General features: G+C 36.5%; 1 protein-coding gene across 5 annotated transcripts in view; it reads left to right on the forward strand.

Annotated features, from left to right (window-relative positions):
* Window positions 1-16,237, forward strand: part of RPS6KA5 (ribosomal protein S6 kinase A5) — an 81,755-nt gene extending 65,518 nt beyond the window's left edge. For all 5 annotated transcript variants that reach the window (XM_055715519.1, XM_027804935.2, XM_027804933.2 and 2 more), the window contains 6 exons: window positions 2,203-2,296; window positions 4,587-4,757; window positions 8,143-8,334; window positions 8,951-9,110; window positions 10,093-10,256; window positions 11,220-16,237. In XM_055715519.1, coding sequence (XP_055571494.1) covers window positions 2,203-2,296; window positions 4,587-4,757; window positions 8,143-8,334; window positions 8,951-9,110; window positions 10,093-10,256; window positions 11,220-11,459 — 1,021 coding nt within the window. In that variant the 3' untranslated portion in view covers window positions 11,460-16,237. The remainder of the gene's footprint in view (window positions 1-2,202; window positions 2,297-4,586; window positions 4,758-8,142; window positions 8,335-8,950; window positions 9,111-10,092; window positions 10,257-11,219) is intronic.
* Window positions 16,238-26,633: the final 10,396 nt, after the last annotated feature.

Consider the following 26,633-nt stretch of genomic DNA (forward strand, 5'->3'; position numbering starts at 1 on the left):
TATAGAGAGGCCTGAATGGCCAGGCACTAGCAGTGGGATTCAGTAACTTAAACATAGGCATCTACGTAGTGCCATTTTAGCATCTGTTGGTGTCCTCTCTGTCCTCCAGTTTCCATCAGTCTTGTGACTGCTACCTTTATGTAGATGTCTTCATGGCTGATGTCTTCCAGGCTCTCCTATGCTTAGGCCACTGAATCCTTCTCTAGGTATGTATTTTACAGTGAACTAGTTCACCCTGTAAGATTTATTAACTAGAATTTCACTTGTTATAGTGAGACCTTAGACAAGTAGTGTGCAGTAGATACCTACATGGAGTATTTTAACCTGGAAATCTCTGCCTTGTGTTTACATTCATATTTTTTTTCATGGTGCATGCAGAGCTGAAGATCAGTATTCCCATCTCATCTTAAGCCGATGGATTTTTTTGTTTGTTTGTTTCTGGATCATTCAGCAAACTAGTATTGACTTTTCCCATAGAATTAAATTTACAGGAATTACGTCCCTACATGTAATTATTCATAGGTTCCTTTGTTCTTTTTCTTCATCTTGGTGGACCAGGCTAAATGAAGGTAAGAAGTGGTCTGTGTACAGAGATTATTTTTTTTAGGATTGCAGGTTGTCAGCAGACTCAGAGCATGTTTATGTAGTACTTAGAGATAGCAGTAAACCCACACTCTGAATGGTTGGACACAAACCAGCCTTGAATAAAACACTGTTAAAACTGTAAATAATACTGCTCTGAGGACCACACTCATAAAAGGAAAAGTGTAATAGGTTTCTAGTAACTTCTTTGCCTCAAAGTCAGGAAGTCCTTCACTCTTATCCATCAAAGGTGCCAGAAAAGCGAATCCTACATCTAGGCAAACGTTTTCATGATAATTATGGTAAAAGCTCAGATCAAGAATTCCTCTGTGGTCTTGCTTTGCTAGTAGTGCTGGACCTGCCTCCATCCAACAATCTGAGATTTATCTATGTGTCTGAAGGCCAGGGAAACAGTGGGGTCCTGTAAAGTTACTGTTTTAGAGCTTCCCAGTTGCTTTTCATGATACTGTCTGTTTAAAATCTGAGATGGTAATTGTTTACAGAGGGGAAATACTCAGAATAAGTGCACACACAAATTTCAAAGGTTTATGTTCATGATCCTGATCCTTGTTCATCTGTTGCCTAGGTTCACCTTCTGATAGTAGTTTAGGGGGGAAAGACTATCCAAGTCAGATTTTTTTAATTTCTTGAGGACCTGAAATCACTTTCAGTGTAAACGATACATTGGCAGAGATGCAGGTGGGACAGCTTAGTTACCCTTTGATTATATGAAGCATGCAGAAAACCAGAATTCTCTTACAGAAAAATCTGGTCCTGGTCCTAATGGGGGGTGAATTAAGAATACATGTGGTGAGAGAACTTCTGTCTGTGTTATCCATAAGGCCATTCTCTGAATTGGTACAGGATTATCCTTTCTTAGAGAGAGTTTTGGCAAAAATTTTCAGGCATTATTTGCCCAAAATAGATCATCATATGTATTTTATAGAAAAGAAAACATACTGCTCTTTTCCCATTCACGGAGTTTTTATAATGTTCACCATGTTTACTTTTTTGGCTATAGATTTCAGTTCTCAAAAGAGAATTTGTGTGATTATTTTTGCTACAGAGCTAGTCTCTTCTTATCTCTTCTATTTCAGATTTTTACAGTGGCCTATTCAGGGGTTCATTTTTATAACACATGTCATATATAGATGATGTTACTTTTTTTTTTTTCTCTAGTAGGGACTCATAGTTTCCATACACTTTTGGAAGTACTTATCTCCTATAAGAATGGAAAAGGATTGGGCCAATAATTTGACTTTTAAAGAAAGCTGAGCTAACCAATATCTGTAGGAACAGAGGTGAAGTCAAATTGCCCTGGACTAAGGGAAAGGTTTAATTTAGATAGAAACTATTCTATAATGTAATTTCAGCTTTTGCTGTAGCAAGTTGCAGTTGCATCAAAAACATTGTTTGATTTGGGTGTGGTTTTTAATTGTCCTGACTTGCAGGGTTTTGTGGAGAGTTTTGTTCAGCTTTGAATATGCTTTTAATTGTATTTAGAAGGTTGTAATATTAAACAAATCTGGATTGCAAGCAATTAAAAAAGACAGGTGTAACACTTTGAATGTGCAGTTTGCTCAGTAAAATTGGTACCAAATGACTGCTTAATTTTTCCAGAATGGAAGCCAACACCCAGAGGGAAATAACAGCTCTGAAACTCTGCGAAGGACACCCGAATGTAGTGAAGTTACATGAAGTTTATCATGACCAGGTATTTTGAAGAAACTATAATCAGCACTTGCCAAGCACATTGCCACATTTTCCCAAAAAGCTTTTAGGAGTTAACCTAACTAGAGGCAACCTTTTTCCTAGGGCTTTTGTCTAGTCAGTGTAAAATATGAAGTAGAAGTTCTGCGTTCAAGAGAACTTGCTGTTACTCTAGCAAATCAAAAAAATATTTAGAAGAATGAGAGTCCTGGGTTCTGGTTCTGTCCTTGGTCTACTTTGTTAATCATCGTACAATATTTTGATGGCCCAGTTTATCTATGATACTGAGGTTATTTAATCACCTTTCCTTGGGTTTGTCATGAACCTTAAATTAATATTTGGGAAATAATTTGGAAATAATGCATGTGAAGATTACATACCTAGCATTTTTTTCTTACATATTAGTAACTTCGTGGTGATAACAAAGTAGCTTACTAAATTACCAAATGTGAAATTACAGCCTCTGTTTGAAAATATATCACAATCAGATTTAGGGTTTATTTAGAGACCTTAGCTGTCTTTTTCCTTAGTGTATGCAAGCTCCATAGCATGTAATGTAATAAGCCATAATTTGATCTAACTTGGAAGCTGGTCCTGGCTTGAGCAAGGGGTTTGGACCAGATGTCCTGCAGAGGTCCCTTCCAACCTGAACTACTCTGTGATTCTAGTCGATAATTTTGTAATAGAACATGGGCTCTCTTGCCTCCCCATGTATCCAAGTCTATCCCCATCATGCTGTTTATACAAGGACCAGCAGAATGTTCATGTGGACCACTTCTAAAATGAGCTGAGAGGATGAAAAATCTGTGCTGTAATCTTTAATTAGGATGTCCTTTTTTTTTGCATTTATGTACATGTGTGTAGAACAAGACACTTTTCACTTTCCTTAGCATAAAATGACTATACTCAGGAATATCTAAAAAAAAATGTTCTTCAGATAGCTCTACAGCTGAATAGGCTATTCTCAACCAGCCAAACCATTTATTTTTAGTTGCTCCTGGAGCTCCCAGATATTTTCTTCCAGATTACTCATACATAATTTTCTAAACACCAAAACTGATCAAAATTTTCTAGTTTTGTCATTTCTGCAGTTTGTCTTAAAGACAGTCCAATTTCTAGTTTGCTCTGATATCAATCTAATCAAATTCTGTATTAATACTCCAACCATAGATTATTGGGTTGCAGTCTCTTTTGGTGAGCCACAAGTTGTTTTCTAGCAGAGAAAAGTCTCTTCAGCCTTTTCTGCTTTTCTGTCAGCTATTCCTAAGACAAAGAAAATTTGCAGGAGAGGGTATCTTACAGGCACTACTAGCAATGTGAGTAATGGACACTTTGCTTGTTCTGAGAAGTGTTACCACTTTCTGTCCACATAGTTCTGCTTCTGTTCCTTTATAGCTAAATACTGTGCACCTTCTGTTCCTGACTGTTTCTTTGAAATTTATTTTTTGACCAATTCCCAGAGCTTTTTTTCTTCACGTGCAAATATTACTATTGGTACTGTCATTTAGGGGAAGGAAACAGTAGAAGCCATCACATGCCTGCAACCATTGCCTTTTTGAGAATGCTAACATTGCTTTTCTGTCCTGAAAAGTCTGAAGTTTCTTTAATGGCAAGACATTTGAATTGCAGTTGATTGTGTACTAATGTTGTCTTATAATCAAGGAAGTCACTGCTTATTGATTGTCTTGGGAAAAAACAACCGTCTGAACAGCCATTGGTTTTTAATAAAAAGATACTTTTTAATGTTTGGGAAGGTGTCTGTTGTGATTCTAATGATAGAGTAGCTTTGTTTACTACTCTGTAGGGGATGAAATCAGAAGAAATTCTAGATAATCTTTGATTTCACAGTAAAGTTTCGGGGTCCTTTTAAAGGATTTGATAATGTAAAATGGCTAACTCCTTGTGCATATTAATAAAAACATATCCTTACATCAGAACAGGCTTAAAAAGCAAAAGTCTAGCTTTTAAAAACACCTTTATTTGTTAGCCTAAAGAGAAAGGCTTTTCATCTCCCCACAGATTTATCCACTTACATGATGGCATTGCGGTTTTGTAAATAAATATGGATGGACATGGGGAAGACATCAACATTCTTCAGTACCACTGAGGTTGATGGGGAAAAATGCCATCTCAGATGACAATTTGGTGCTTCTTACTGGCCTTCTGTATTGCTATGAGCAGCAGTTTTATTTCTTCAGACTTTGAGAACCTGCTGGAATAGCCCCTAGTTCCTGAATGAATGTTGTTTGTAATATTAAATTTCTAACATTCCACATTTTTCTTTATTGTTGCAGCTTCACACGTTTCTCGTAATGGAATTGCTGAAGGGAGGGGAATTGCTTGAACGTATTCAGAAAAAGAAACATTTCAGTGAGACTGAAGCCAGTCATATTATGCGCAGACTTGTTTCAGCAGTGAGCCATATGCATGATGTAGGAGTAGTCCATAGAGATCTGAAACCTGAGGTATAGTAACTTGCTTGTATGTGTTCAGACATTAAGTTATTAAATATCTGGAATGTGACATATTTCTGTTCCTCCAGCTTTTATTACAGATTTTTCTACTTCTATATGTTTAATAAAATGTTATCGCTCTTACTTAGCAAATTCTGTAGATATTTTTCTGTTCGTATGGAAAAGTAACTGTTAGTAAAAATTTTTAATTTTGTAAGCAATTTACACTGTAACTTGTTCTTTGCCTATTTGGGACAGTTTTTACTAGTGATAAGTATGTATTCTTTGTATGAAACAGTTCAAAAGCAGAGCTAGGTTGCTTGGATGCTTTGTCTATACATTCCACCTTCTGTGTGATATGAATTCCCTCAGTTAGGGCTTCCTTTGGAGTTAGCTACAACACCCTTGTACTGTCTTCTGTCCCAGTTAAACACAAAATGAATGCAACTAATGCAGCCAACTAGTAAAGGTGTGTGATTTGAGTTCAGTGAGTTTAGTAGTTTCCCCAAAATAGATATTTTTTCAATAATTACATGCTCCAATATTTTTTATTGTGTAGCAACGTCTTGCCTTCCAGACAGTTCAGTTTACAGTGGCAAGGTTGACCGCTGGCTTTATTCTGCTTCCTGAAGCCAATATTTGCTCCTTTTTCTTTGCCAGCAATGGGCTTGGATACGTGTTAGTTTTCTTTAGCCCAATAACAGTGTAGATTGATGTTATTTCATCCAGTGAGGGTGTTACATTGTATTGGTGATTATAGTCTTTGTACCTCAGGAAATAGCTACTCCTTTTGTATCTGGAGTTTGAAATGATCCACCATTCCTACTGATGTTTCATCCTTTTGTGACATACTTTCTGGTATATTACAAACTTACTTATTTTGTAGTAATTCCAATTCAACAGGTAAAAAAGTCTGCTAGGTGTGGATATTAAACTGTTTTTGAAAAGCAGTCCAAAATGTATGTGTTTGAAAACATGTCTGTACTGGACTGTCTGTACTAAATAAAAAATTAAATACAGAGGGGCTATTGTGAAATTGTAATAGGTCAGTTGAAAATGTGACTCTTGGAAAAAGTTTCCCTGACATCATCAAGGGAAGCAAGCAGTTTTTGAAACAAGTCTTTTTTTAAAAAGGACAAAGCCTAGAAATCATTTCTCTTTTCCTATGTTCGTCATTTTAGTCTTATTACAGTCTTGAATATAAAGGCAAGATTCTGTAAAGTAGAGCCTCAACTGTATGGTAAATTAGGCAGTCTTCAATTCAACATAATGTTCCAAGAACAGAAGTCTGGGAAGTCCGAGGAAGGTTTGCAAACAGCTTGCAGAATTCATTGCCTCCACAAAGTTGGACTTAACTAGCCTGTCTCCTTCCTGCTTGTTATTTTGAAAGCTACTGTTTTAGGTTCAGGTGTGAACTTGGTATGGGATATGCAGGTTTCCCAGTATAGATGTGGTTAGAGCACCTTTCTGTAAAAAAGATGTAGGAAATTCTGTTGCTTTTGTAACACTTCCTATCAGATTTGATTGACGTTCAACTTTGACATCTAATGTGATATCAGTAAGTCTATTTTAAAAAGTATGGCTAGTTACATGTCACTAAGGGTGAGGTTTTTTTAATTGCCTGAACTGGAAGACTTTTCTGTTTAAGCAATAGTCATTAGATCACATATATTGCTCTGCAAAATAGACGAAAAGTACTGGATAGAAGGTAGAGAATTCACAGAAATAAAGAATTCATATAGCATATGTGACCATATGGAGCCTCTCAGTAGAGGATTTGAGAGCTGTTTCTGTGAAGTGACCATTAATCTGTAAACTGGGTTATAAGGATATTAGAAAAAACATAGCAAGGAAGACATAATATTGTTTATATATCTTTTAAATGTATTTTATTATAGCTTTAAGTGTGGGGTTTTGTGGAACATGCTTTATTTACCTAATCAACAAAGTAGTCTGAACCCAACTTAGACGTTTGAACTACACCTTTATACAACTAATTTCATTTTTGCTTTAAGAAAGGAGGACTTTTTAAACCAGTGTTACTTAAGTTCTTTATTTATTGGTTATATAACATCACCGTAAAAAAACATTATTGTTTTAATCACCTATCCTCATTGTATAAATATTTATTCTGGAATTAGGCTTCCTTCAGATCCATTTTGGCCAACACTTTAATATGGAAAACTGACTTCTAATCGTGCATTAAGCTGTAACAGCAGCAGAGAATGCAAAAATACTGTTTTGTAGCAGCTATTCTCTTTTATCCATAATGAAGGCTCTCAGGTTCTCCTTATTAAGAAGGGGAGCACACAGATCAATAAGTTTGAAATTAATTTGTGTTGTCATTCACCTTTTGTATTACAAAACTACATAGGGCTATAGTATTTCTTATACTGAGACATTTTCTAGTGTTGCATAGATGAAATGGCAAAGGCAATAGCAAAATTTTGCTCTCTTCTCTCAGAAGTTCAAGAGGGGAGTAGAAATGATGGCTTTGGCCAGTTCTTCTAAGACTTGCTTCACTTTTGTATCTTTCTTGACAAATATAAATACTCAGGGAAGAGAACAGATTGTGTTAAATCCGCCAAACTGATAATAACTTGTCTGTCTTCAAGTCCAAGATGGACTTGAAGATTCCATCTGTAAAGCTGGAATTCTTGGGGACTACTGTACCCAAGGTTCTTTACATTGGTGTAAGGAGCAGGCCATTAGTTTGAGGCTGGACTGCTATGTGGCCTTTCAGTGCTTAAATGCTGTTAGTTCCAGGTCTCTTCCAGAAAGTATATCTGTACTGATTTTGAGATCCACGTCAGACAGCAGTTGGTACAACTACTGAACTACTGGTGCACTTTCTAGTCCACCATCCTTTGCTTTCAAAATAATTCCTTTGCCTTATTGTGCTCATTGCAATATGGCTTCAGTGTGTTACCACTTGAGGACCAAAGACTATTTGGTCACAAGACATGCAACAAGTTACACACACAAGCAAGCTGTCATTCACATCATGCCAGAAGGAAGTGGAAGCTTAGGAAGATTTACCGTTGTTTGAGGAAGAAGGCAACTTTCCATTTATGTTGATGTCTTTGCTTTTTTTCTTGTTAGTGTTCCTTGAACTGTTTTCCCCACTGTTCTCTGCTAAATGCCCATTTTCATTAGTAATCTCAGACAGAACTATCTTGACTTGTAGATATACAGGAGGCAGATAAACACATCACATTTTCTTACAACCCAGAGTACTGTTGTTTCTACTTTTCCATTTTTTTCTGTCTCCTGGTTCCCCTTTTCTCTAGATAATGGAAAGTTTTCTGTAGTAATAAATGTAGGGGAAGAGTAACTATTGAGTATTATAACCAATTTTCTACCCAGTGCTGGTATAGATTTTGTCTTTGTTTTTCAGAATTTATTATTTACAGATGAAACTGATAATTCAGAAATAAAAATAATTGATTTTGGCTTTGCTCGTTTAAAACCACCTGATAATCAGCCTCTTAAGACTCCATGTTTTACTCTTCATTATGCTGCCCCAGAACTCTTGAATCACAATGGTTATGACGAATCTTGTGATCTGTGGAGTTTGGGTGTCATTTTGGTGAGTGATTGATGTTTTTAATTGTAACTTTACTGTATGTATTTACTTTTTGTTGAAATGTGAAGGGCTTGACACAATTTCAGATTTGAATTGAGTAGATGCTGAATTCAAGTGAATGCTGAATTCAGTTTCTATTCCAAGGTTCCAAAGAAATGTTTTTCAGGGGTAGAGATTTTTTTTTTTTCCTTCTCCTAAGAAATGAACTAAATTCAACATTTCTGGGAATGGAAAAAATACTTGATACAGTCTGGCTCTTAGAAAGACACACTCTTGTTAGGAGATTTTACAGGCATCCATATAGTCTTCCTACATTTTCAATTCAGAACAGGAATGAGCCTGCATTCTGATTTACAGAAAATTAATTTCAGTAGATATAAACGGGGTAGAAATACCATTGTGTTTTGTTCATAGTTTCTTGAAACACATTCATGTTTTTTTCTAACAAGGACTCCAGAAAGTCTTGTGTATCTTAAGTTTTCTATAGCCTTGAAGTTATGCAAGTCAAAAGTTTTATTGTATAGCACTGGGTGATTCAAGCAACAGTACTCCATGTTTAGTAATATGGTTGCTGATAAATATACTGTGTTTATTAATAGTACTTTTGTTCTCATGACAGTATACAATGCTGTCAGGACAGGTACCATTTCAGTCTCAAGACAAAAGTTTAACATGTACCAGTGCATTGGAAATTATGAAGAAAATAAAAAAGGGAGAATTTTCCTTTGAAGGAGAAGCTTGGAAAAACGTTTCTGAAGAGGCTAAAGAGTTAATTCAAGGTATGTATTCACAAATATTTCACGTACCTTATATTTTTATCTCAAAAGATAGAATTTAGAGAACCATACAGTATCTGGATGCTGTGATCAGCATCAGAGTGCCTAACCTCTGATATAGTAATATTCCACAGCTATGTAATGAATCCCACAATACAATGGACGCATCGGAATGGCATTACAAATTCCTTGTACACCTACCAGGGAGCTTTCTAATGTAGTGAAATGCCAATAGAAAGTTAGTGGGGTTAGAAGTAACTAAAGAGCTTCAGGAAAAGTGAAGTCACCTTTTAAAACATTCAGAAGCATGGTTTTTCTTTTATGTTATTTTCTGCTTTTGTGGAAACAGCAGGTTTATGACATAAATGTTTAAAAGCTGAGCTTTTGCAGGAAATGAATGTATTAATATCTTTTTTTTCCTCAGGCTGTTTTTGAATACGTGTACCAAGACTACTGTATTTTTGAGCTGCTTCATTCACATTACCTGTGCTTTGACTCCCCTTAAGCTTTTGAGCATCTAATTATATTTTCAACATGAGATAGACACCAATCTTAATTCTACCAAGATGGAGTTCTGAATTTCTTGAGAAGCAGGCTTGTAAGGAATTCTTCTGTCAAAAATGCAGATGTAGCCAGGTTCAGACTTCAGTGGATTGTGCAGAGAATCTGAGGCTTACTCTCTTGGACTTCATCCTAGATAGGTTTTAAGTGAAGAAATAATTCGGGGGTTTTGAGTTTGTGTGAAAAGAGGTATGAGTTATCAGATAGTTAAATAGCATTTTTTTGCATTTAATGATTCTTCTGGAGAGGATGATAGTATAACATTGTGCAAGTCTTATCTAGGATAAATATTGGCATACCTATTGTAAATATTGTCATTACTTATCAAAGCAGTGCCTGAGATTTTCTTAAAAAATAATTCTACTTCCTGTTAAAAGAAGATAAAGAGCTCACAGCTTAAGATAATGTAATATATTTCTATTAGGACTTCTAACAGTGGATCCAAACAAAAGAATTAAAATGTCCAGCCTGAGATACAACGAATGGCTTCAGGATGGCAGCCAGCTGTCCTCTAACCCTCTAATGACTCCTGATAACTTAGGCTCTTCTGGAGCTGCAGTGCATACCTATGTCAAAGCCACTTTTCATGTAAGTTCTAAGAACTCTTATGTCATGCTAAAGTTTGTAATGTGTTAGTCTAGGTTTCTGTATGTTTTCTCTTAATTAGAAATGGTTTTGTCCTTAATTCAGTGATTGCTTATAGCTGCAAATTTTTTCCACAATACCTAACATCTGATTGAGTAAAGTGAAAACATGAATGTTGAGGCAAGAATAAATTTCTTGAAAACATTTATACTACTGGGGTTTTGGGGACTGAGAGACAGCCGCTCATAGAGTAGCAATTATAAATATTCTGTTTCTTAGAGAATTCCATTGAAAAGTCTTCAAATGTTTATAAAAAGAAGAAATTTTCTATTTAACTTGAGGACAAAAAGTCAAACAGTTACTTATGGTTAAAAAATTGAGGTAAAATTTCTGGGACATACCTAGTTCATGGCTTTAACGTCTTGGATGCTTTATTGTCTTGTTTGTCTACCATTGTATATTTACTGAAAACATTTGAACTGCAACTGTATTATACAAATGTAGTTTGATTCTCATGATTCTTTCTACAGAGAATAAACTGAAATTAAGCTGGTTTATGCTGAAATACTTGCAGACACTTACTACCAAGAAGAGAAAATGAAAGGAATTGTTACTTGGGGAGGTCTTGATTAATGCAACATAATTTGGGCTGGAAGAAAAACTAACTTAACAAAGTGTAGTTTGTGAAAATGTAGTCATAAATAGGTTTAAGGCTTAATAACAAATACTTCCAAATTAAATAGAACAAGGAGGGAAGATGTCAATTAATAATGTTATGTATTGGTTCTTAAATACATGTAAAGTCTAGTAAAGTTATTGTTACAGTTACAATAATAATTGGTATGGATCTGCCAAGAGATTATAGTTTATCTTATGACTTAGCATATAACATTCATTAAAAGCTGTGAGCCATAAAATATCTTAAACCTATTGAAAAACTTAGGATTACCTTTTATTTTTAAACAGGCCTTTAACAAGTACAAAAGGGAAGGATTTTGTCTCCAGAATGTTGACAAGGCACCTCTTGCAAAGAGAAGGAAAATGAAAAAAACAAGTACAAGCACAGAGACACGTAGCAGCTCCAGTGAAAGTTCACATTCTTCTTCCTCTCATTCTCATGGTAAAACTACACCTACAAAGACACTGCAGCCAACAAACCCTACAGACAGCAATAATCCAGAAACCATCTTCCAGTTCTCTGACTGAAAAGCAAAGAATATCCTGTCTTGAAGATTTAAGTGGTTATAAACTTGGTAGTACCTATGTTGTCTTCTTCTCACCCTTCTTCCCTGTGGCTTGCAGGCTACAGGAATATGTTGCTTTAAAAATATATTTCAATCATAACTTTTTAGCTTTGTATTTCAATACATTTCTTTTTAGCATTAGGTTTGATATCACTGGATATGGTATACTACTATTATACAGTCAATATTGTATTCTCTTAGGGCTAAATGACTAGTGTGCAGTTAAGCTCAAGGTAAGGAGCTATGCTGCTTGTGGTACAGTTTGGAGGAAGACCATTTCTCAGTGTCAGAATCTTCCTCCCAGTTTCTTCCCCACTGTTCAAAGAAAGGAAGGCTCTGTAACATGTATAGAACACTTCGGTCTTCTGCTTTTTCCCAGCTCTGTGAAGAGTGTCATGGAATTTGATTCTTTGTGCATGTAAAATCATTGGTACAATGCACCAAAGCAGTATAGTACTTTAAGGCCTTTTAAATCTGTGGTTACATTCTATCCCATTTATTTGAATTTTAAGAGCAAAAGGAAGCATTTATGGAGCTCTTACGTTGTTTTAAGAAGTAACTCCATAGATCTTTTTCTAAACAACCAGGAATATCAGTTTTGCTTTTTTTTATTTATTTAATTTTTTAAAAACGTATAGGGTAAAAGATATCTGATAAGGTGAGGTGTCTAGTACTGTGATACAGTAATTTTTATTTCTACTTTTTGACGTTATTAACTTTTAAAATGTTTTAAAGATTCTAAAATGCAATGCTATAAGAGAATGAAATATCATATTGAATGCTTTGGAAAATGGTCACATGTTAAAATATCTATTTCAAGAATTAATTATAATTTATATTTTCTTTTTATATTTACACAATAACTTTAAAATACTAAGATTTTTTTAAAGGTGAAAGTACTCCAGTTTCAACATTTGTTATTATAGGGTCCACACAAAATGTATACCAAGTTATTTGAATTTTGCATTGTGCAAATATGGCAGTTTAATAGTGACTGTAAAATATTAGAATGTTTTCTGTTTTGCACTTTATAGCATCAAAAGGAGATGTTTTATAATAAAGTGCACGCAGATCTCTCTTCCTACAAGGTGCTGAGCACTGTTTTACTGGGTTGAATGACCTGAAATCCACCATATTTGGTGTTTGTGGTCATTGTGAAGGAGAATTCCGTACTTTGCAGGAGTAAATCTCTGTATATTTATATTACCCACCGTTTTCATTCCTTACGTTAAACTGCAAAGCTCTTTCTATCTTGCTTTTACATTGTATATAACAAATACTAGACCTGGGCACCTTGTGTAGTGTAGATGTTAACAACTTATGCACTGGGAATACTAAAGGGAAATTATATTGAACACTGTGCTTCACAACTTGTTCACTGTGATGTTCTACAGTGAAGTATTTCCTACTGTGATAGTATAGTATGTACATAACTGTTTGGAATCATAAATGTGACTTACAGAAACATCAGCATAAACTTTTAAATCAGTATATTTTATAAATTTATGGAGAGCTCTTTTATTGCTCATATTCTGAATGACTAGGGGTAACTTAAGTGCTAAAGATGACTCCAGTTTTGCAAATGCTTACATGTGTAAGTTTCCACTGAAGTCAGCGAGACTCCTTGTGTAAAGTTAACCACATGCCTAAATTAGTGTGATGGAAGCCTAATTGACTAGGGGGTTTTGTTAACAGCTTGCTCCTATCTTAAAGTAACCTTAATCCAAACCCTATGCAAAAAAGGTTATAGGAATTGTTTATATCAGTGGGTTTATTTATAGAATTATGTCAGATATCAGTATTGACAAATACAATACATCCATGTTTACAGGGATTGTGTGTATCAAAACAAGGCTTTGAAGCCCAACATGTTTGTTCTGTGTTTCTTTAATATTAATAATGGCATTCTGAGGTTTTGGAATTGCTCTTGTGAAATAGTTTACTACTTTCTTGATGTGAATGTCAACAGTAATTGCAGCATTAATTTCAGGTTGATGTGAATATTGAGATTTGCACTGTTTATGTAGAAGTAGTATATTTAAAGAACAGTATATGTGCTAATAACACAACCAATTCTAAGTGGCCGATGTTAAAATATTGAATAATAATTGTCAATGTAATATATTCAGGTTTGCTTTCTGAATGCTCTCTTTGGAAGTAATCTCAATAGTGAACATGGCTCATTTGTAAAAGAATACTTTCCCTCTCCCCAGTAAACTTGCTGTAAATACAATAAACAATCCACCATTCAAACTTGTTATGCAGACAGTGCAAGTGAATTGGGAAGCTGAAGAACAGGTTGCTTGTAAAGTTTGCACTTTGAGGAGTTCTTGGAATTTGCTGTCAGGGTGAGGACAACAAAAAGCACTTTTTGGTTTGATTTCATTTAAGTGTAAGAAACTTTTGTATACCAGGTGGATTTGGAATATTGTTGCCCAGCTGAAATAACTTCTTAAAGTTACAAACAGACTACAGTTGTTTCCCTCTTGGGAAATTTAAACTGTTGCTTTACAAACTGATGAAACAAGAAAAAGAATGCTTGCTTAAGATACTAAATGCTAGAGATAATGGCTGTGTTTTCAGAGTGTTTTCCACACAGGTTTTAAGAGACTGTTATGAGACTGAAATAATTAGAATACATCACTTGTATCAAAGACAACTTTTATATATGAGTATTTCTGTGTCCTCTTTGTGCTCTAACAGTAGTTATTAAATAAAAATTTTAAAACAGGGTAACTCTTTTGGGCAAGGGTGAGTACATTTAGGTATCACCTTGCATTTGCTTTGAACCAGTTACCTGGGGTAGCTGAAATGTTTATCACCTCTGACTTCCTGCTGCCTCCAGGTAACAGCTCTTGAGGTGTGTTTGACACTAAGCCCTTTGAATTTTTAGATTAGCATCTTTACATAAACAACTGTGGATCTCCATTTACATTGATAAAATGGATTTGCAAACTAGGCCACTCAAGAGCAGGTTCACTTCTTGTTCGAATATTCCTGCGGGAGACTAGTTACTCTTGGCAGAATTACGTTGTTTTAGCTTAATCTGTTGCCTAGCCTGGCACTCTAGGGCATAGGAAGACCACGGGCCAAACATCTAATACTTGTACCACTGTTTCAAAACAAAGTGTACAAGCCAATCTTCATTACTACTATATATACTTTATACTGCCTTGGTAAAAAGGTGTTAGACTGTGAATTATGTTTATACTCAGATGGTTTCCTTCACAGTGCTGCTATGCATAAAATAACTTTAATGTGTAGTAGGGATATCTCTCTACTGTCAGAAATGTAATGCAGTCAGCAATATTGTGAGCAGATTTGTTTAAAAAATCAAATTTCATATCAGTAAAGATTTAGATAAGTAGTGTAGTCATTAATTTAATCTTTGAAGTACTGAATATTCTGTAAAACTATTTCTGTGATACTTTAAGAAACACAAATATTAGTAATTAAGAGGTAATTCTAAAGGATTTAGAGAAGTACAAAGGAAGTAACATGACTTACTGTTCCTCTGACTTAGTGAAATTTCTAAGAAAGCAGCTGAAATATTTATTGTTAATGGAATGATCAGTGCATTTGGTGTATGTATGGTTTACGGCTACAAAAAAAAAACACCCTTGAAAATGCTTTATTAAACAGTCTAGGGGGGTTAACACAAAAATACAATATTGCATCAGAATAGATTGTTTCTTCAAGTTGATACTGCTGCTGTACATATTTTCTTAGCCCTTTTCCATGGCTACTTTTCTGAACAAGGTAACAATACCTGTACAGCCATGTTCCCTAGCACTCATCCAGGAACAGAGTAAATTCTTGGCAGAAAGCACTCACAGAATGATGATGTGTGTTGTTTGGTTGTATTAAGTGTTACACAAGTGTCTTACCTTTTTAATATGTGCATGTATTATGTGCATGTATGTAGATACACGCTGTATTGCACGTATAGGCCTCAGTTTAAAGTAATAGGCCTTGTTTAAGAGAACCTGCTTAAAAATGAGTTCTCAAATCACACAGATTCAGAGGATCAGACAAGGGGGCTACCACAGAAGAGGAAGAAAGTTACTGCAAGTCAGAAATGAGAGGCTTCTGGGAAGATGTTTTCAAGGGTAGATTTCTCCCCTTGCTAGCTCCCTGTGTGTGTAACATTCACCAACAATGAATTGCAAGTTTTCTTGCCAGTTGCCCTGCATAAATACATTTCCTAACTTTGCAGGTCTGTGAGAGTGTGTGTGTGTGTCTACACACATGTGTATCTTTATATGACATTTCGGTCTTCAGTTGGAATTTTTTGTTATTCCTCAAGTATAGTTCCAGGTGTTTTTACCAAGTTTGGTGGTCTTCATTCTTTTCCCCCATATCTAACAGTCTTTCTCAGCACTAATTTTTACATTGCACAATGTGACATTGCCTTTCTTCAGTCAAGGTAGTTGACTGAATATTCTGGATTGAGAGAACAGGAAATAACATGGCTGTTTCTGCTGTAAAGAGATAAACCTGCTTTGATCTTTGTCTACCTATGAGAAATGCTTATCAGTTTACTCCTTTGACCCACAGGGCATTGGATCCTATAAAAAATGAGAAATGCAGAGCTGTTTGCTAGCTCTTGCCTGACATCCCGCATTTCTATATACCACTTGTTCAATAAATTCTAGATGTTCAGTACACCTATGTAGAAAAGAAAACTTAGGATGATTCCTGTAGTCTGCACTAGTAAATAAAGTGATGCTTTCAATTACACAGACAAACTGGAGCAGTCTTGTTTGTTGTGCCCTGAAGCAGCAAGAGCAGAGAAATGTAGAAACCCCATGTATTTTGACAGCCTTCGTGTTCTGTGTGACAGAAGGGGAAGTCTGCAGCTACCTGGGAATCAATGGTAAGTATTTAGTCAGGCGAGATGGTAGGGCCGGTCTGACAGCTTACTGTCACTCACAGAGCCATTCCTGATCCTTTCTTCTGGCCACGTGCTCTACCGGTACTTTTCTTGTTTCTGGTGTTTGTATCATCTCTCAGCCAGCAGAGACAGGGGAAAATAAGTGGCCTGTTAACTTGTTTAAGGCATTTTGGTTAACACTGGATTAATTGCTTTCATAGTTAATCCAAACTAATAGTAGTAATGAAGCATTGCAAAACCTAGTATGTTATAATGGTGTCATTCTTGAAAACTAATACTTTTATTCAGAGGTAGAAAGGAATCCATACTATTTACACATAAAATCACTTTTTAAAATTGGCAACCAATCTGGCTGTATTCACAAAATCCGTGCAGAAGTCTGCTAACTTCCTTTTGAAATGCCAACAATAAAGCAGAGAAAAATAGAAATTTTCAGTTGCTCAGGAACTGCTCAAAAACCTATCAGGAAATTGCAAACCAATTGCAGACTTGCTGCATTTTTCTCAATAGATATTTGTCAACAAATCAAGCTTCAGGTCTTAAAATTGGCATCTCATTTATGTTGATTGGACTTTCCTTGGGGGTTTTGCATAGTTGTATTAGTATGATTGTGATCAACTGTTCATTTTCATAAGTGAGAGAAAATCTAAGGATTTAGGCTAAGGCCAGGTGAATAACCAAAAGTCATCTGCTGGGAAAGGTAACTACTATCTAGTTTAAAATATATGTACGTATTACCGATCCTTGCTGATGTAACTACATTTAATCAAGTATATTTTACATCAGTTTTGTGTGAGATTGTGTGACACATAGAGCTATGTTAAAAAAGCTTTCAAGTGTAAACTAGTTTATGGAATTATGGCAAAGTGAGAAGAAGGGGGGAAGTTGTATTTGAAGACAGTGATGCAGAGGGGACAATGCTCAAAGTTTGTCTCCAAGTTATGCTGACAGAGGTGACTAAGCAATAGTATCATTGTCTGTAGAAGCTTACTCATTAATAACAGTATGTATCCCTTTTCCTTCAAAATGAATATAAAGTGGAGGAGAGAAACTAATTCACAAAAGCAGCAAGTAGCTCAAAGCTTTTCTCAGATGACTCCTTAATGAGTTCTCATCCTTTAAATACTGTAGCTCTGGTGTACATAATAGTTATTCTGTTGAAGCTATGCCTACTTAAGGGAACAGGATCTCACTGTCTGGTGATGTGTTCATTATACAGCAATTGTACAAATTAGAACTCAAAATGCTCTATTCCTGGTGCTTTTAAGTTCAAGCGTTAATATAATTCTACTTAATGTGTATCGCCATGTGTCAGTCCATCTGTATGCAGCCCTGGCAGGTCACTTAGTTCAATTTTAAAGCTGTCAGATTAAAAGGAAAACTTAAACAGTGAAGTGAGAATAGGCCTTTAATCTTAACCTACATCTGGTTTACAAAAATGAATAAAAGCTTGGCATTGGCTTTCAAGCTTGACAGCCTTATCATTAAGATGCTACTGCAGCAAATTCTGATGCTTACAGATATCTTTACTGTACTGATCTCTTCCACTTGCAGAGAAAGAAACCTGCAAAATTACTTATCTTTTGCTAGAGTCCCAGCAGAAGAGATCATCTGTAATTTCTGCCTTACCTCTGTAGCTAGAAATGGCAAGCTAGAAAGGCAAGAAATGAATTGGTGACAGATTCTGACAGCTGGTTATAAAGGAGAAGGCTGTGGTAATTTGCAGTAAGTGAAACGGTGCATGCTGTTTCTTGTGTCAGTGTGCAGAGATGGGGGAGAGGACAAAAAACAGGAAGAAGGGAATGCTGAGGGCTTTGTCACACCATAATGTACAGGACATCCCGGCTGCAAACCATTGCTTTTTAAGAAGTAACGGTCTCTGCATTTAATCTAAAATATTGAAGAAATTTAGTTTTAAATATTTAAGAAAAAAACCCCAAACCAACAGATTAATCAGCTTTTTTCTTGGAGGGAAATAGTGCCATTTTCAAATGGTAAAGGCAGCAACATGGACACTGATTTCCCTAATTCACTATATGCCAGTTATCAAGAGATTACAGTGAAGTTTTCTTTTTGACAAGTATGCACTTCTCTAAAATTCTGAATTACATCAACAAAGTGAAAAACCTTGTGGTAGAAGTTTACCAAACAGCAAGGTAAGTAATTGCAATGGTTTATTTTACCCAATATCGGAATATTCAGAAAATGAATGGGGATAGGTTCTGATTTTGAAAGAGCTGGAAGAGAGGATGATCTTGTGAATGCAGTGGTGGAAGAAATACAAGAAATCTTGTTTTCTGGAAGATGCTCAGAACTCGTCAAAGATTTGTGGAAGCAGTTGTCAGCTGAACGCTCCTCTCTAGAGCTGTTAAAGCCTAACCGTGCTGATCTGGAGGATGGTAGGCCCAGCCTTTGATAGGCAGTCCTGTTACAGCTACAGGTTTATGAAAATCTATTGTCAAGGCTTCTGTCTTGGAGATATTTCCACTTGCTTGTAAGTCTTGCTAACCACCATGGAATAGACAGTGTTTGGCAAATCGGGTTCTTCAGCTGTGTTGGAATGGTAGCTATAATGATGGTTTTGATCTTCAGTCAGCCCATTTTTTTCTTCAGGCCATGGTGTTGAGAAATAAGAAATACATTTTTGTTGTCCTAAATTGTGTGGTAAGCCACTGTGGTGGCTTCAAAGTTAGTGCAAAGCAATCTAGAGAAGTACATCATGTCAATTATTAAGGAGTCAACCTTGGTTTCCCTTAAGATAGTCTTGCCAAACCTGTGCGCTGCGCAGTGCAGAGCAGCAGCGTGGCTATTCCCTTTGGACAGCTAGTGGTCTGCAGGTCCATTGTTCTTCAGACTCTTGAAGTTGTGTTCTCACAGAAGAATTAAAAAAAAAAAAAAGGCTGAACATCTGAATGCTAGGCAGATAGTACTTGGCTGAAGGCAGTTTTGTAGGTAATAACCAAGGATGTTTGTGGCAGTAGGGAGAAGTATCTGAACAAGTCTCTAAGACAGACTGTGATAGTGTTTGAGCTATTACTGATCTCCAGCACTGTCAGGAGCTTGGTTTTGCAGAAAAATGTGTGAGTATGCCTGTATGTTTAAGTCCTGATGTGTAATGCTATCAGTATACCTGAAGAGTCCTGCATTCTTCTAGCATGCATTTGGGTTAAGTAGGTTATGCAGACTCTGTTTGGGGTTTGGGTTTTTTTTTAAATCATTATTATTTATTTTTACTCCCCATGTTGTATACTTCTGTTCCTTTCCTAAGCTTTCTATGTTAACCCTTGTAGCTCTTTAATTTCTCTAGTCTTTCTGCTTGCCCTGAAAGGCAATTGCATGGAGCTTTCTGCCCTTAAAGAACTGTAGATTCAAATGTCCAATACATAGAAGGAATAAAAATATGAAGGAAGGCTGTGACAAACATTTCCCTTTATCAGAAGTGTAGAAATTGCTAGATTAAAATACAGTGGTCAGTGAAGAGGTATCTTACTCTTCAGACAACTGTTACATTTGATAAACAGAATGAATAGTGTTAGAATTACAAAAAGAACCATTTTAAAATTATCCCGAAAAACTTTTTTTGGAGAAAGAGTGCAAATCAAAAGGTACAAACTCAAATAGCACCTGCAAACTTGGATCTAAACATACTCTGAATCACTGGTGTCAGATCTGGCTGACTGGTTTGCCTTTTGCACTTTGCTTCTGACCTAACCCTACTTCATGCAGGAGAAATCTGCTTTGTCCTACCGATGTGAAACTTCAGATTTTCAAGAACATGTACTTGGACCCAGCAGTAGCACTAAGACGCTGAAAGCTGACAGTTATTCTCCAGAAACTTTGCTCATGAATCATCTTTGTGAATTGAAGATGGATAAAGCCCACAGGACAGTAGTTCACATCCATCCCAACCAACTGTAGCCACAGTAACATTACTGCTTTCTACTTCAGTTTTTATCAAAGCAGCTAAACAAATCACAGATGTTCTGGTTTTACCTGGTCTGTGCTGATAGGTAGAATGATCTCCAGGGCAGTGAAGCAGACTGGAAATTATCTGTTCTGTGGTTTGAGGCAAATGCTAGACCTTTTGGAGACTTGTTCCTGTTCCTGTATGTTAAATAAACTGCAGCTCAGTCCTAACCTTCCGTGGAAACGTCTAGTTGAACTTTTCACAAAAAGGAGTTATGATGTAGAGTACGTGAAGAGGAAAAAAAATGATTTCTGGACAATCTCAAAGAAAGAAGCAGAACTTGTCTTTCTGCTAATGAAAGGAAGTGTTAGGCAATAGAGTTCTGAAAGGTTGAGTAGGGCCAGATAAAGTAAGTGCAGTGTGTAAAGCCAACTGAATTATTGCAAGAACATATGAAATGTCCTACTGAGTCAAACCAATGAGACCAGAAACGTGTGCAGCACTCAAGGTGCGGGTGTGCCATGGTTTACAGAGTAGCAGAAGGATGCCTGCAGCTTTGTTCTCAGTAGCCTTCCTGGTGATGCCCAGTATTTTGTAGGCCGCCACTGTGCAATACAGCAAGGATTTGGGGGATTTCCTATCTGACATCTTGTGTAGAGAAGGGTATCAAATGTAAATCAGTTAGTCTTCCATAGAGCTGATAGCTTGCGTTTAACCAGTTCGTGTTACCTGAAAAGCATCCAGTCTTGTTTTGGAGACATCAAGACTGATGGATGAAGAATCCACTGCATCTTTGACCAAATAGTTAATTATCCTGACAGCTTTTTAAAAGATCTAATTTCCTACATAAATTTGTCATGTCTCCAACTTTGTATTCTTACCTTATTTTCTCTATTAATCTGTTTGTAAATGTTGTCGTCTTTACATAAAATTTAATTTCCAAAACATAAAGCCAATATTTTGTTGGTTCTGCCAATTATTATGGCTGGGCCTCTTAACTCATATTTGCTGTGCAGAAACAGCAGCTGGCACTCCTGTTACTGGTTCTGCCCAGTTGAAGTACAGGTCTCTTGGAATTTGCCCCAGCTGATCCTAGGAAGTCTTCTCCCCTCTGCTAAGGACCTTGCTTTTGGAACATCATAATGTAACCCTGTATGCAAATTTCCAGGTTTTTCTCTTAAGGTCACATGAGGCTAGACAGGCTGCACTCCGCCATTGTTTTCTGCCTTCCTTTGGCAATCGGGCACAAGCCAAGTGTCCTCATGGTGCCCCTGGCATTCCAGGAGCTGTTCAGAGGGCTGTGATGAGACCAAAGGGGGCAATCTTTGTTTTAAGACTTTTGCGTACCAATTCTGGATCTACTGATTTTTAAGACTTCTCTCCAGTTATTAAAGTAATCGTAAAATATAATTTAAATTCATGGGTTTCATTCTTTCAAACACAGACCAAAATCAGTTGCTGAACACTCTATTTCACAAATATTTTTTTCTTACCTCTGGACAGTAATGTAATAATGAGTTTGCTAGATTTTTTTCATTATCTTTAGCCTCAGCAACTCCTGATCTCCATAGATTCCTCTAATTTATTTCATCTTTCTTATCAATTTGTCGTGGTATTCACAACCTACAGGAGTTTCTGTTAATGTTTTAAACTAGCCTATAGGTTTAGAAACTTTCAGAAATTATATGTAGTTTTAGACTCCCTCTGGTGGTCTGGCAATGTAGTTGGCAAGTTGTTTAACTGGTAATACTGGCGGCAAGGAAAATGTTTGAATGCGGTGTGACACTGTAGATGCTTCAAATTTAGCCATCGTTTGTCCCAGATGTATTTAAATAGCAATGGGGAAAATATTGATGTTTATTAAATACAAATTACTTTTACTGCCAACGAGTAGCTAGTAACAGTACAAAAATAAAATTTAAAAAAGGAAGAAAAAGTGAAATTCAAAGCTTTGCTTCTATGTAATAATTGAATTTATTTAAAGGTATTGAACTTAGGAACTGAATAAGAGATGTAACTGAACTGATGCATTCAAATTCAATGTGAGAAACACTTGATCTTCATCTTCTCTTAAGTGGTCACAGAAGTACAGTTTGAAACAGCAATTTATGTGAAGACAGTGATGCCCTGTGTAGGCAGAAACTGATCTGGGAATAAAACCTATGTACAATTTTAGCCAATAATGTAATGAAATCAAACAATTGTACTACACGGAGAAGAGCTGCCATTATTGCTTTGCCAGCTAAAGAGACTTTGCTCAGATTAAGAGGTTTGTATTTACTAAAATCTGGTTTCCTAATTTCCTAACATGTAATAGGTATCTTATTTTTGCCATTAAGAAATAGTTTTAAATGGTACATGACACTTTCTATGCTGGATATAACAAAAGGAACTGAAATGCAATGGGCTAATTAAACTGTAAGAAGCTTGCATCTTTCTAAAAATATGTAATAATTTTTTAAAATTCAGAATGATTCTATTCTGAACACATTTTGCATAAATGAATCAATAAAGAATAGGAAAATGGCTTCGCCACTGAGGTTCAATTTGTCTGGGAAGATTGGGGGTTTTTGGTTGAAGTCAGAGATTAAGCTACAATCTGGATCACATCTAGAATTTTGCTGAACTGTATCTTACCAGTTTTCTTCTGCAAAGACAGTGTGGAGACCCTCTTTACCTGCTATCCTATGGGCATCACTGTGTGGGACAACAGTTTGAAATACAGCGGGAAAGAGGCTTACCATGAGTGTAACAAAATGGAAGATCCATGATTAGATCTTACCTTGGTTCTTCCCTGAAGTTAAAAGTAGCCAAAGCATTGATTTTAAATCCTTAGACCTGTGAACAAGACTGGAAAGTTTTGCACTGTCACAATAAACATGAGAAACAGCAAACTATGGTATTTTTCTTCCCATTTTGTGTCCTATTAGTTACTACACGTTAATATAGGATAGCAACTTCACTGGCAATATAGCTTTGTGAAAATACACTTGTGGAATAAGTAGCAATTCAGATAGAAATACTCTATTCAGCTTATAAACACCAGTGAAGTGTGCTTTTTTTTTGATTTGGGGAGATGACTTTTTTTAAAATGCGTAAATATATGTATTTGTGATGTGGAGGATACTTCTAGAAACAGTATGACGTAATTAAAATGCAGTATGAAACATTGGGCTAAACCAATATGATTTTAAATATATATTACTAGCTGAGTGATACTCTTTGTTGCCCTTTCATTGGTGATGCCAGCTCCTATTTAGTATAAATGAGCTTGGAAAGGATTTCTTTGGGAGTCTGACTTTTATCTTTTGCAGCACAATTAGTAATTAAACTTCAGATTCAGCCTATCAATAGTAATGACTGTTAGCATTGTCATTTATTAAAGACCAAGAATTAACATCAAGAGATTTCATACAATAGTGAAAAATAAGTATTTGCCTGATTGTACAGGCATACATTCCTTTTAGTATCAATTGCACTGTCCATTATTTGACAAGTGCAGTATGAATTGAATCAGCTTGAAAGCAACAAACTACAAAAAAGTCCATTGTGAAAGGGGGAAAAAAATGCTTTCCAGGTTCCCAGGTTTTCCTGAATTGTTTTGTGTGTGACTGTAACACTCAAACAGCAGTGAGGGCTTAATGGTTTACAAAATATTGCACATTCACAGATGTGACTGTTTATCTTCAAGAAAATGAACTAAGTACAAAACCTTGAAATACTTACTATTTTGATAAAGCATATTTCAGTACTTATATGACTGCATTATTCCTTGCTATGAGGTAGGGGTGGCAGGTTTTATAACGTGTGTCATCAAACTGTTGATTTTATGGACGCTGCTCAGTCTCACTTCTCTTTAAATTGCATTTTGATATTCTCAAAAAGGAACAAAGCGTCACTGTGAGATTAATTTCTCTAACAATTTTCATATGGTCTGATACAAATTTTATAGAGATTACTGGCTTCAGTAGGAATAGAGAACTCTGCAGTTACCTTGTTTCACTAACAGTGTTATGCTAACTGAAGAACAACACTTACATTCCAGTATAATATTTGCTTCTATAATGTTTGAGTTGTGCTCTTCACTGTAGAGAAATTACTTCTCACATGAATGCATTTTTGGCCTGAAAATTTTTGCACTTTGCATTTAAGAAAATGGCAGACGGTAGTAGAAATTAAACATGATTACTTTAAAAATAATATTTTAATTGCATCTCTTTGATCACTTGCAAATAGAGTATGTTTAACATCTTAATAGACACTAAAAATGTTGATTTGAATCAAAAGATAAATTGATAAAATAAGGACTTGTGCTGGGGAAAAGGTGCCTTTTAATTCTATTTTACACTTTGTGGAGATAAACCAAGGATTTTTGTGCTGTCTTCTCTAACATATTTCCCTCAAAATCATCTTTCTGTGATGTAACCTATAGAAACTGAGGGGCAAAACTGTTGTCATAATTAGCACTTTGCTTAGCAGCTTCAGACAAATTCTACTTGGGGAAAAAATCCCAAACCCCTGGCCGGTGTGGCAGACTAAAACCAGAGTAGTAGATAAACTTGCATATTAAACACTTTTGCTGTAAATAGTGGAAAAATGCTTGCCATTAAGCATTGATAGCCTTTGACACAAATTAGATGTTAAGCTTTGACTAGCCTGTTCTCTCAAGCCTCCATACCAGTGAGCTGACTTCAGCAAAGCTGTTGTGAAAAGTTTTAAATTTTTTTCATTTTTTTTTTAGAATAAAGGAAAGCTAGAACAAAGGTGAGGTTTGCTTCCTACCACTTTAGCCGTGAATAGTGTTTGCCTAAGAAGCCAGAAAACCTCACTGTAGAATAAAAACTAACGATCTTGGAAGTTTGCGTGCATATTTTTTTCTCTCATATGAGTCCCTAGCATTCTGTTTGACTATGTTGCCTTTAAAAATGCAAGTCCTTTTTGAACTGGTTTTTCTGATTCCGTGTTATAGAATGTTTAATACCTTTGTAGAGATTAAAATAGTACTTTAGTCAGTTTATATTCACTATAACTTTTACTTTTTTTACCAGTTTTAAACCTCCATCACTTCTGTTTCTCATAGTTCTGTATGGAGTGCTAGCGCAGACAACTACTTTAACAGGTTTATTTTCACGTTCCCAGAAGTATCAGAGCAGTGAATTGGTGTGTTGCTGTGTATTGAAAGTTCCTGTTTCTTCAGTCCAAGCTCATGAAATCAAACTGAACATCCCATCGTTTTTCTTACTGCCCTGTGTTTGGGAGGATTGGAGTGGGAGAGATGGTGTAAGGAAAAATGGTTGACCAATATATCTTAAGTTACTTTTCTGTAATTTAATTTTACATCCTTTTCAGACACCAGGTATCTCTGTACCTTTGAGCAAGCCAGTTATCTCCTCTTAATAAGCAGAGTGTTTCTCGCAGAGTACATGTATGCTGCAGTCTGTGCCAAGGGTTCACTAAACAGGCCCATTTCCGGCAACCAACGCTTTGTTTCATTTTGAAAAATAAGTGGCAATTGACAAAGTATGCAGGATCAGACTTTGGGATCACTTTTACGCTGTTCATTCCAGCTCAATTGCTTTATATGATTATCGGTCACTTACAATGGCATCTTCTCCGAGCAGTCTTAGGTGCGTGCACGTTCCGTTAATGTTAAAGCAGTTTCCCCATTGTTCCAATGCATTTGGAAATACACTGATTCTTTTTGCATAGCTGTCTTGCTTCAGGAGTAGTAGCTGGCAGGATAACGTGCCTGATGAACTGTTAGGGAAATATTTTGATACTATTCTTTTGCTGGTAGCATTTACTGAATTGATGTGTTCAGTACTAACAAAATGTGCTAAAATTGGTGTGAATAAACACGAATAATCTTCATAAGCAAACGAACTCTTCAGAAGTTGAAATATTAGTTTTTATAGTCTTATGTGTAAAAGAATGAGTAGTCACGAGATCAGAGGTTTTGAATTATCGTTCCTTTCCTGCCTCATTTTTCATTTAATCGCCTTCACTCCCCAGTAAGACGCCATGCTGTGAGCCGTTCGGCGTTCTCTGATCCCTACACCGCGCACTGGCAGAAAGCGCTTCCACCGATTTCTTCTTTTGCTGTTGCAGTAGGCGAGCTCCGTTCCGCTCCCGCGCTGCGCCATCGCACCGCTGCCGGCGGGGCCGGGCCGGGCCGCTCCGCTCTTTGGAACCCGCCCCCCTCCCGCGGGCAGCCGGGCGGGCCCTGCCAGCGCACAGCCGCGGCGGACGCTGCCGCCTCAGGCCGCGGCCACGCCCCCGCCGCCCCGCCCCGCCCCGCGCCGCCCGGCGCCGCCCCGCCCCGCGTCGCCCGGCAG

This window comes from Falco cherrug, chromosome 7 (assembly GCF_023634085.1).
Source record: "Falco cherrug isolate bFalChe1 chromosome 7, bFalChe1.pri, whole genome shotgun sequence".
Taxonomy (NCBI): domain Eukaryota; kingdom Metazoa; phylum Chordata; class Aves; order Falconiformes; family Falconidae; genus Falco; species Falco cherrug.